Source organism: Anguilla anguilla, chromosome 1 (genome assembly GCF_013347855.1).
Source record: "Anguilla anguilla isolate fAngAng1 chromosome 1, fAngAng1.pri, whole genome shotgun sequence".
NCBI classification, from domain to species: domain Eukaryota; kingdom Metazoa; phylum Chordata; class Actinopteri; order Anguilliformes; family Anguillidae; genus Anguilla; species Anguilla anguilla.
This window is the reverse complement of record NC_049201.1, coordinates 85,477,817-85,490,354: the sequence shown is the minus strand read 5'-3', so window position 1 is coordinate 85,490,354 and position 12,538 is coordinate 85,477,817. Positions and strand designations below refer to the sequence as shown.

The following is a 12,538-nucleotide window of genomic DNA, read 5'->3' as shown; positions in this document are numbered from 1 at the left end:
GTTACATATTTCATTCTTTGATCTGTATGTCTTTAGTAATATTATGATCAGCTAATTTATGACATAAAACATGTCTGGATATAAATGACATATCATGTCTAGTTTCACACATAATCCACACAATAATCACACATGTAACAGTGTATGAACAAGCCTCTGCGTTGCGGCTCAAAGAGTCAAACATTAACCGTTGTTAGAGTGGTACAGGAACTCTGTCAGATGCTGGTCATTTTAGTTGGCCTTAAAAATACTAATGCCCTGATCCAGATTGTACCACTTGCGGTGACTTGTCGAGTCATTTACATATAATCTCAAGTCATCTAAAAACCGTGTCGTTCATCTAGATGCCCCAGTCCGTGTGGAGGTCGAGCCTGAGTCCACAGTGGTGAAGGAGGGAGATGCTGTGGAGATGCAGTGCTCCAGCGACAGTAACCCTCCTGCACACGACTACCAGTGGTACAACATCACTGGCACTCTGCTGTCAGAGGAACGAATCTACAAACTGCACAACGTGTCCAGACACACTAAAACTCTCTACTGTGCAGCCATCAACACAGAGGGGCACAAGAACTCCACTCCGGCCAAGATCAGTGTGGAGTGTAAGCCAAAAGCGATCTCACTGGCACTGCCCGCTGGAAATGGAATGGAAATGCGAGGACAACTTTTATTATTTTTTTTCAAGTTTTTCATACATAATTAATGTTGTGAGACAATAATAGAAAAAAATAATGTCTCTGTAAATGTATGTTTACATTTTTCATCACATATTTGGTAAACCTATTCTGGGGCTTTCTGAACTTGGCCATGCTTTGTTTGTGAAGACCAAAAAATGAAATCATGCACTTTTATTTCCCTCCGAGTCAAAGCTGACTCAGAAACCTGAACTGAATCAAGCTTCAGGTAGAACCCTGGTTCAGTTCAGCACTAATCCTTTGTTACATATTTTCCTCTGATTGTTCTAGATGCCCCAGAAATAAAAGAGGGACCGGCCTGTAGCGTGAGGGCCGCGGGGGTGGCCAGCTTGTGCGTAGTGGACTCAGAACCTCCCCCTGAGATTACCTGGCTGCTCCCGAGAGGGAGCGATGCCAGCGCCGGCACTGGGCACGCTGCGTCACGCTGCGGAGTACCCAGAGGCTCACAGAGCTCACCTGCCAGGCCAGCAACTCACGAGGAAACACATCCGCAGTCTTCACACCACCCCAGAGCGGTAGGCCATCGTCCGCTGTCCGGAAAACTAAAATGTACTGACATCAGTGTCATTTTTTTGGGTGTGTATGCCATCACATTGTTGTTTTTGACGAAGTGGTGTACAAAGCTGTCAAAGGTGTGAGATGTTTGCTGACAAAGTGGCGTGTTCAGAAATAGCACGCTAGTATGTTTTCACACCAGGCAATCTTGTCTGCTTTGCACTGCTCTTAAATTAAGCCTCTTAAGTTGGTGGCAACACACACCAGATACATGGATGATGGCAGTATATGAAAGGCACAAGCATTTGGTCAAGACTAATGTATCAAAACCTATGAAATATGGGAGAAACAATTAATGATAAACACACATATTGTACTAGCAAATGTAAAAAATTAAATAAATAAAAAAACAAATAAAAAAAGTAAGTATATAATTTAATTGTTTATGTCACATGTAAATCATAAAACATATGGTACACAGGTCAACGCTAACATGTTTCCCACAACTGGAAAAAATGTAGTTAGTAGTGGTAGGTAGATTATGATGTGGTTTTGTGTGTAGTGGGCCATCGGGGGGATGGGGAGACACTTTTTGTTTTATTGCCCTGAGCTAAAGGGAGAAGAGAAAAGGGGAATAATGGCCTGGTTAGCTTCAGAAGTATCACCGGATGGCTCTGAATGCGAATTTCTGGCTTGTTCGTATATATGTCTATGCGTCTGATTACATCCAGCCACGTCTGGCACAAAGTTGCATCGCATCGAAAACTATGAAAACGTGCTTTCAAGGCAAGTTTAACGGGGGCATTATAACAACCGAGAACAATGCACCTCATTATTACACCGATATCGCATCAAACAAAAGCTAGCAGACGTTAGTTTGTTCGATTTCATCGCTAAGTTAACGGAATGTTTTGCTTAGCTTCTTCTCGATTTTGCCGCGAAACGAAATCGAAGAAGGAGAAAAAACCAGAAACCATACTACTATGTGGACTTGCGCTAAAAAATAGGTCTTTGTTTCTAACGCTAGACATTTAAAATGAAATAACTAATCGAAAAATGAGGGGCGACACATTCATTAGAAGGACAGGAGAACCGGCACACTGAGACAGACAGTTCGATTAACCAATAGGGAAGCTGCCGCTTTTGCCCCAGAAAGTACATGTGTTCGTCCAGACTAATGAAGGACTAGTGCAAATCTTAAGAAGGACCATTCAAAGACAGTATTACTATTTATTCAATAATATGCCATAAACCTTATACCACACCTGTATAATATTCAGTTTAATCCCTAAAATTAAACTAAATAAGCTCATTTCACTTTTGGAAAAACCACTGGAATCTGATTTTTGTTCTCGGTCCAGCAGGTTGGAGAGGAAGATGATGTGTATACATGTGTGGAAGATGCCTCTGATTAGAATGAAACAGGTACACAGGTACCCTAGATGCCACTCCCCCAGTGTTGAATGCAGTAACTCAGGAGCTGTCGAGCCATACCTATAACCATACTATAACCATAAACATGTGAATATGGCCACTGTCGATTTCCAACAGACACCTATATTTAGAGCACTGCAGCTGGATATTCAATAGGAAGCCAATCCTTTTCTTATACATGGACATACAAATCTTGTACACAGAGAAGTGTTACAATGTCATTGTGCATGTTGATCTGAATAAGAAACATCATCCAAAGATTTCATTTTTATATTATTTCAGATGATTTAGCTTTTACCTGTCATGCACAAACCTATGTACTTGTACTTTTAATCAATAAAAATGACAAAAATAATTGTGCTGTATCTGTGTTTAAGCTTTTACAAAACAAATTAGGCTTTACTTTATCAAATCCATACACAATTTGCAGACACTCTTACATTTTTTGGTAGGATCTACAGATAGAAGCACATCATACAAGGGCCATGTATTTATCACAAAAGTTGACCCCTCTAACAAAAAGCTGACCACTTTATTGCAGCAAGGATATTCTCAGAACACTAAATAATCAATGAATTAAATATGAATGTTTCGCTCTTGATTATAGTAATATACTTGATGACAATGCAAAGCAGTACATGGCAATATTAACAAACAATATTGAAATAAGACATCAAGTAATGTACCGTTAAAAAATCAAAAGGACCCTTTCCACACCCAGCACACGTACTACAGAACAGAATAAACGGTTCTTATGATTCTTGTTATACCACAGGCAAAACCTCCATTTTCATGGCCGTCCGATAACAAACGCCTATTTCTGTCGTGCTGACAGAAATCACAAGCCTTAACCACATCGCGCACAAGCTATATCCGATAAAAAAGTATCATATGTGAAATGTGTGCATTGAGAATTACAATCAAAATTCCTGTCGTGTGACAAAGGCCTTTTCAATGCATAGTCGTTGCTTGAACTGCCTCCGGATCACGCATTTTAAAGTAGCAGGTTTTTCTTAAGACTAGCCAACTTTGTGCCATTACATGTTCACATAAACGTCCTCTTTAAAACTATTTTCATAATCCACCTCTTCTTCTTCTTCTTCTTCTTCTTCAAAATATGGTGTCTGGAAATAGAAAAGGAACACAGTGAAACCATTTCATTGCACACACAAATGCACAGAAGTTATACTTCCTGCAGCTCCAGAAAAGCTTGTATAGTGATGTTATGCCTCCAGAGTTGTGCATGTGTGCACTACCCCATTACTGTGCAAAAGATTACCTCTATTCATACTTTCTGTTGGAACTATTTCCTATGGACCATGCAATTAGACACTATTTCACACCAGGCACAAAGGGCCTACACAATATAAAAAAACAAATTTACATTTACAATGGTGAATTTAATGCTATGAAATAATAGGTTCATATGTACAGTCTCAGTAAAAATGACATCATGGTACAAGCAGCTTCTGAGTTCAATGAAGGGTACTTCCTTCCCTTAGACTAATAACTCCAAAAGTCCCCTCTGCCAGCTATTTTAAAGCAGGCGCATTATCAATAAGTATCTAAGATTACATAGAACTGCCTCAGGCAATAAAAAAAACATAGTCAACTTATTGGCACCCTTCATGTAAACAAACAAAATGATCGTATACAATAAATAATACACATTGTGTTTCAAAATTTATGATGAAACATTTGGGGAAACTGCTTTTACTCAAATAAACATTTTTTTCTAATATAATTTTTCTCAAAAACACTGGGGTAACAATAAAATATGGTGGAAGATGACTGATGCTTTGGGAGTGTTTGCCTGCTAATGGTCCAGGGGCTCTTGTTAAGGTTGATGTCATAAATAATTCCACTGAGTACCAGGATATTTTAGCTCAAAACCTGGTTGGCTCTGCCAGGAAGTTGAGACCTGGTCACAGAGGGACCTTTCAACAAGGCAATGGCCCCAAACATACATCAAAATCAACACAGAAATGGTTGCATGAACACAAAATCAATGTTTTTGCAATGACCATCTCAGTCTCTGGACTTGAACCCTATTGAAACCCTGTGGTCTGAATTGAGAACAGTCCACAAGCGCAAACATAAAAAAAAATTTCTGCATGCATGAGTGGTCCAATATCCCTCCAAAAGTATTCTGCAACTGTGGCAGACATTACAGAAAGAAACTCAGTGTCTCCATGGGAGGCTTAACCAAATATGAATCATAGGGATAATTTTGAAACCTACTTTATGTTCTGCAGAAAAAAATTGTATTACTCAATAAAAACTCTTTGTGTCTGACAAATTGTGTTAAGATAACAGCATGTGGCTCCCCCTTACGTTAGAGCCAAAAATGGGCAGTGTAGCACAGTGGGCAAGGAACTGGGCTTGGATATCTATTACTGGATAGGACACTGCCATTGTACCCTTGAGCGAGGTACTTAACCTGAATTGCTTCAGTACATATCCAGCTGTATAAATGGATGCAAGGTAAATGCTGTGTAAAATGTTGTGTAAGTTGCTCTGGATAAGAGCATCTGCTAAATGCTGTAATGTAATGTAAAATATGCCCTACTGTATGCTTTCATTTTTTTACAGTCATTCTACTCAGTTTCATGAAGGGTGCCAATAATTCTAGAATTGGCTGCTCACTTGATCTAAAATAGTATGTTTTTTAAAACCCAGAAAGAACTCTATTCCTTTCATGTGCTTACAGGCAACATTAAATTATTGAACTTACCGCACTGTTAACACAAATGTTATCACCCCCGGGAGCGGACGGATCTTCAACAGGCCCCTTTCCCCTGCTGCTAGATGGCATTAAAGACAGTCAATTCAGCATTATTCATTCATGTTTAATCAGAATATGAGCCTGAATATTTTTCTTCTGTGTACTTTAGAGACCTACCAGGATTTGGCTGGCGCTATGTTTTCCTGTGTTCCCACATGCTGGTCATCACTGTGAAAATAAAACAAGAAATGACACGCGTATTACACATTAGCGTGTGTGTCATGCAAAATTCACCGTGAGCCGGACAGAAAACTGCAGATAACAGACGGCTAATCAGCAAAAGTGAGGACTATTGATCGCCGACTGAAATCTAGTGTGTGTAGTACCCCACTCCCACGGCACCAGTTGCTACTAGTTCAGCTCGTATTTGATGTGGAAAATATGACTCTTTGTCACATTAAGAAAGAGCTGTAGTGGGCTATGCTGGTCAAGAGTCTGACAACAATTTGTTGACATGCCTTCAAAACCTGTGCCAGACATGTCTGTATGATTGTCTGGAGCTATTACCTACTATTTAAACTGAAATCATCCTTGTCAAATTTGCGTGCTTGCCTGCAAGTCTGTATGTACATTCTTGAGGCGATTTTTAAGAATAAATTTGCAGTTTTGAAAAAATGATTAGATTTTAAAAATGCATTTTGCTAACCAGCAAAAGGCAGTTGTTTTGTGGCTTGTGTTAATTATTCAAAAAACATTTGAACCAGTGTTCCAAACAATTAGTTCAAGCTATGACTAGGTAGAAATTGGTAGTGAGTGTAGCATGAAACCTAGTTATATAATTAAATGCTCCTTTTGGACCGCATTTAATTATATAGCTAATTACCTATGCAGCTAGTTACTGTTCGCTGTTAATTAATAGTATTAATTTTTGTCTATACTGAATATGCACATTTTTCTGTTGCATACTTTGGAGACTTACAGGCCTGCAGTTGAGTAGACAGGGTTTATCTTTACTTCCACACTTTAAAAGCAACAAAAAAAAAAGTTATACATGTTTCATTTGCCACATTTGAATTAGCGATTTCGTATGCTAAAACATAAGCGTAGGTAGGTGGGCCTATGATGTGACATCCTCTGAGCACTTCGGTTTGCATTTCGTACCAAATTCATCCAAACAACAGCCAGCCCAGTTTCAGGGGATAATCTATATTAAATGTAAAAGGCATGTCAAAGAATTGACAAAGCAGAGGGACATTTATAGGAGCAAAAAGAAACGAAACCAGGAGAAAAGAAGGCTTCACTGCAGGCAATGAACTTTCGATTTCCTGGTCCATCTAAACTTAATCCCATTCCTTTTGAAACATACAGCATACAAACAGTAGCCTGTGGGTGGCTTGCATGTTGATGTAATCCATCAGTAATTAATCACAGCTTCATAAGCATTCCAGTATGTTTCAGTTATGTACAGGGTTAAAATGAGGACTTACTGCAATGCAACATTGTACTGTGTCATTGTACTCCCTTTGAAAAGTGAACGGTACATTTTTTCATTTTATATAATATGTGTTGCAGTACTGCTTCCTTTTAAAACATATCTCCAGGGCATATATTATGAAATTTCCAGTCTGATGTGAGGGGTTTTCTAAATAACACTTACCGTTTTTTTCGTCTTGAACATTTCCACAGCAATAAAATAACCAATATGAGCACAAAGGCAGAAGCAGCCACGCCTGATAAGTAGATGGCCATCAGTACTCCTGTGAGGATAAATTCCAGATTAATTGGGATGGCAGGTCTGCCACCCTGCTACACTGTAAGGATAAGGATATTGCTGATGCCTTAATTTACTTTTTGAGAATTTCACTACAGAGGAGGTTACCAATAGGCTGCAAGGCATATTCAGAACACAGAACGTCTCAGAATATATTAATATAGAGAATAAAGAAGTATTTGATTTATTACAGGCATTTAGCAGATGCTCTTATCTTGAGCGACTTATATTGTATCCAGTGATACAGCTGGATATGTACTAAAGCAATGCAGGTTAAATACCTTGCTCAAGGGTACAACAGCAGTGTCCTACCGGTGAATCGAGTCTGTGATCTTTAGGTTACAAGACCAACTCCTTAGCCATTATACTACACTTCCGCCTACTGGATAGATTACATAAACTAGACAAGACTTGCAGAAATACCAGAGGACTAGAAGCAAGGTAGTGTAATGCATATATATATATATAGTGGCGATTTCGCGAGGAAGCAGAGACGGAGACTGGCTTGGCTGTTTTCGAATCGCTCCCGGGGAGCTTCGCTTTATTTGTGACATCTTCTCAAAACGGTAATTCGTAGACTGACCATCATAGCTGGGCGAAGCCTGCTTTTGTCAAACCCCGTTTGCCGTGATTGGCTGCCCCGGCGCAACGGGACTAACCAATCACACAGCCTTAACGGCACATCACACAAAGGTCAGATTTACATCAGAGACTGTAAAAAATACATTTACATACAGCGGGAAACAGCAGCACGAGACACGCAAAACAGAGACAGGCAGGGAATACAACAACAGTATTGGCTAATTGACTAATGACAGAAACATGACGGTGAAAATCATAAACCCGAGGGCTGCTAGCGCTATGGAAGCGATTCCTAGCAGGCTACACACATTAAAAATAACGAGTATTTACACGATCGCGGAGCGGGACAAGTTAACCGCTAACAAGCTAACAATTATTTAGTTACACACAGGCAAGATCGCCACAATATATATATTAGGGCTGTAAAACTTAACGCGATAATAACGCGTTAACGCCAGAGACTGTAAAAAATATGGACAAAGCTACTGTGACGTCACCCATTGACTCTCCGTGGGTCTCTAAAACACGTTTTGAAGCTCAATGGCGGGCGCGGCCATTTTCTCGATTTGGAGCCAAAACCATAGAGTTAAGCGGTCTTGTGATTTTTACTATTTGATTGACAGTCCGGTGCGGAAAAGCCCCTCAACTTGAACGAGGCTAGCTGACTGTCTGCCGTTATGTTTCAAAATATATTATCAGATGTTTACGGAGTTTAATTTCCATCCGTGACTGTACTGTGTCATGTAATCACGTTATATGTATGACATTAAAAATACAATTAGGCTATGTTCAGTTATCTTCAATTTATGTTTCTCAGCAAAAAATAACGAGTATTTACACGATCGCGGAGCGGGACAAGTTAACCGCTAACAAGCTAACAATTATTTAGTTACACACAGGCAAGATCGCCACAATATATATATTAGGGCTGTAAAACTTAGCGCGATAATAACGCGTTAACGCACATTCGTTTTAACGCCACTAATTTTTTTAACGCGCGTTCTGTTATGCTGAACGTTTTCCCGACCCTTATGCTACGTTCAAGACAACTTGGAACTAGCAAAAAACGAGGTCCGACTTGTGAAAAAAGCAATTGAACGGTCGTAGAACTCGGAATTAGGTCGGAATTCGAGCATCATTTCTGAGCTCCGACTTCCGGATTGGTTACGTCACATTAAGATAAATGGCGGCATTTGTAGTTCGTGGTAAGAAAGAAAAATGGTGTATTTAGGCTTTTCATGCATTTGCATTTGGGTGTGTGATTATGTGATATGCGTTAGTATCGTTTATGTTTGCCATTCACTATAGCAATATTTGAAATTTAAAAGTTACGATATCCATCAACAACTTTTTTCGCTATCCAGCTTAGCTAGAAAACGTTATTTTGCTCAGAAATAAAAGCTGCAAATGATATAACCTGACAGTGATACCATATTTACATTTCAGTACTACTGCAGCCTCACTAGTTTCGCGGTTTCACTCTATTTACTCATTTAATATACTCCTTACCAATAAAAAAAGCAGCGTGCACTGTGGGAATCCATGTTTCCCGAGTAAAATAGCGCGAACACCGTTTTTCATTGTCTGGGCATACTGTTCAGAAGTAGGGAGCTGCCCTGTCGTCCGACAATGTAAACAGGCTTGTCTGTTTAAGCAACTGGCTCGGTGCAAAGAAATAGAAGTAGCCTATAGCCGAACGGCTGTATCCAAGGAAATTGAAGTATAGCCCAACTGCAATATCCTAGTTCGAGTCCTAGTTCTGTATTATACTCCCTTTCCACTGTTTGCGGCTCACTTTATTTATTGTTTGTTTTATTTTGTATCATGGTGTTTTGATCCCACATAGTAGAAGGGGATGTTTTGTGAGCCTTTATTTACCCCATGTGAGTTGGACACAATTACGTTGTGTGAGTTGCTTTAGAAGTGCGAGGGATCCAGGGAATGATCTCTGAGCAATGGAAAATTTAGCTGACCAATGTACCTGTTGTAGAATGTGTCTTGTTGCGATGCATTGAGGTCCATCGTTTTGTGTTAATGCTTAAAAAAACGGGATGTTTTAGTGAACCTTTATAAGCATAAAGTTGGACACACTACATTGCGTGAGTACTCATATTACTAAGTAATGTTAAATTTAACAGGTCAATATGCCCATCTTTTGTTGCCTGTTGGGCTTGAGTTTGCCATGTTATAATTTGAGCATATTTTGTTATGCTAAATGCAGTACCTTTGAGTGTTTCTGGACAATATTTGTCATTGTTTTGGGTTGTTAATTGATTTCCAATAATAAATAAACATTGCAGAAAGCAAGCATATTTGTTCACTCCCATGTTGATAAGAGTATTAAACACTTGAAAAATATCCCTTTAAGGTACATTTTGAAAAGATAAAAAATGTGTGATTAATGTGTGATTAATCGCGATTAACTATGGACAATCATGCGATTAATCGCAATTAAATATTTTAATCTATTGACAGCCCTAATATATATATATATATATATATATATATATATATATATATGTGTGTGTGTGTGTATATATATATATATATATATATATATATATATATATATATATATATATATATATATCACTCCTTTGAAAGTCAAGGAAAATGGTAAAGTACCTCTTTGGTTGGTTTCCAGGACCCTTGTTTCGTTCCCATGTTTGTTGCTGGCATAGCAGGACACCACATCAGTAAGGCCCAGGTGGAAATGCAGTGTGTGGACAGTGGTGGAGTCCTGTCCATCTGTGCTGTGGACGCTGCTGCTGTTTTCAGTTTTGCCATCTGCAAGTTTCCACTGGACTCTGCTAGCGGGCCTGGACTCCACCAGGCACCGGCAGTTCACCCCTGTGATTTCTGCAACACAGCCTGATTGTGCTCCAATGCTTGGGGGGTCTGGAAATTATTAAAGAATTCCTATTATTATTATGATTATTATTAGATTTTTTAAACTACAGTTTTCAGTTTATTTACATACTGTGCCAAATGTATGCCTGTATCACTAACTAGCCAAATTTTAATATAAAAACTAAGCATCTGCCTTTGTGCACTGCTGATGATGTTAGGACAAATAAATGGAAAAGTTGAGGCCTGACAATAACTTACACAAGTTCATGTGGAGATGAAAGGTAGACAGCAATTTTAATTCAATGTGAACCTTTTGCAGAAAGACATTAATGGACAACAACAGTCACAAACATAGAGTTTATTTCCACATAAACTCATAACATGGTCCTTTATTTTAACGTTTCACGAGCTAGGAGATATAAATACCCTCAAACTAAAGCTGACAATCCGCATTTTAACCTCGCATTCATTGTATTTCAAATCCAATGTGCTGGAGTACAGAATCAAACCAACATAAATTTTGTTACAGTCCTAATACTTTTGCATTTACAGTAACTGTAAATTATCTCATATTTCATGTGATGCATACCCAGATAGAAAACAATTTTATGAGTTTACATCTTCTTATAGCAGTATCACACATTTTGCTTCAGAATAAGATGCATTAGTTCTCATTTTGAAGAATATTGTGAAATACTTCAGGCTTTGTGCAGAAACATGTAAAAAATAAATAAATAAATAAATAAATTAGCCCACTTACATGCCACATTCAAAATTTTAGAAGATTGCACAGATGTGACTTGCTGATACTTTGCTGTGCAAGTCAGATGCTGGTTGTGGTCAGAGTTTGTGGCAGTGAAAGTCAGGATTGACATCACTCTCCATTGGCCGTTGGGCAGCTCCTCTGATTGGTTGGTGGTTGTTCCACTGCGGCTCCAGATCAGGTGAGGCAGCTCCGTGGGACAGGAGTGAGACACAGAGCAGGAAGCAGTCACAGCGTCACCTGCTTTGACCTCCCCGCTCACGGTCAGCCGTGGGGAGGCTGGATAGTCTGTAGTCAAGTGAAAACAAGCATCTAATAAACCGCCATCTGTAAGCTACAAGATCCCAATGAGTCATTTTCAGTTTTTGGTCAACTAAGTGAGCTGTCACATTTCTAGAGAATAAAGCCATGAAAACATATTTCCAATCACAGCTGGTCTCAAGCATGCAGTGGGGCTTCCAATAGTCAAAGTGCACAGACCCAAAAGGAACTGCTTATGTTTTACAATGACTTTAACGCAGTATCTTATCAGTATATACCCATGATTTTAAAAATAAGCCACATAGAGAACACTTCTTCAAACGCACCTTGGACATCAATGGAGACCATATTTTCTGTGTAAGAGTACATATCAAAGTCACGAATCTCTATCCTAAAAATAAATGGGCCATTGTCCTTTTTTTTCAGGTGATTAATTCTCAGTGAACAGTTCTTTCTTCTGAGATCCCCAATCAGATTTGCCCGGCCCCTGAATTCTTCCATCACTTTGGAGGAGTCCGGGTGGTAAATGGGTTGGTAGTCGGTCATATGCCATATTCCTGTCATTGCTGGAGGCTTTTTTGGGGGATCTGGGTAATTGAAATTGCAGGGAACCACGACACATGACCCCAGCAGTGCTGAGATTGTTTTTGGTATTTCTGCAGTCCATGAAGCCGCGTGCACATTTAGCACTGGAAAAAAAACACAATCACAGTGTGACATTATGAGATTATGTTACATACAGACTTTAAAATGGTGTAAATTGTGTTCTTGGCTAGAAATAGCTGTACAAAATGAGTATTGTACCTTATCAAAGCTGTGTTTTGTAGTTGTCCAATGACCATGATATGCACTTTTGTACGTCGCTTTGGATAAAATCGTCTGCTAAATAATGTAAAAATTTTAGTTTTTTGTCATTTTTACTCCTAGATTTGATTCTGAATTTCTTGGCAACATTTTTTCCAAAT

The 12,538-nt window shown here is 39.0% G+C and overlaps 2 protein-coding genes and 1 long non-coding RNA gene across 9 annotated transcripts in view; 2 read left to right on the top strand and 1 right to left on the bottom strand.

Moving 5' to 3' along the window:
- The window catches only part of LOC118235520, a 253,413-nt gene that overhangs the window by 177,707 nt on the left and 63,168 nt on the right, over positions 1–12,538 (top strand). The window lies entirely within an intron of this gene.
- Positions 1–12,538, bottom strand: part of LOC118235581 (myelin-associated glycoprotein-like) — a 62,491-nt gene that overhangs the window by 45,321 nt on the left and 4,632 nt on the right. For 2 of the 7 annotated variants that reach the window (XM_035433129.1, XM_035433134.1), the window contains exons 3-4: positions 11,900–12,262; positions 11,310–11,600 (exon numbers count right to left, since the gene is read on the bottom strand). In XM_035433129.1, coding sequence (XP_035289020.1) covers positions 11,310–11,600; positions 11,900–12,262 — 654 coding nt within the window. Of the gene's footprint in view, positions 1–2,754; positions 3,746–5,355; positions 5,426–5,523; positions 5,575–6,325; positions 6,368–7,003; positions 7,104–10,324; positions 10,598–11,309; positions 11,601–11,899; positions 12,263–12,538 lie in introns of those variants that run through there. The other 5 variants (XM_035433171.1, XM_035433164.1, XM_035433179.1 and 2 more) reach the window with 5 other exon arrangements.
- On the top strand, positions 1,159–2,976 carry LOC118236062. The gene is made up of 2 exons (XR_004766978.1): positions 1,159–1,207; positions 2,552–2,976. It is a non-coding gene; the product is annotated as an uncharacterized LOC118236062 (long non-coding RNA).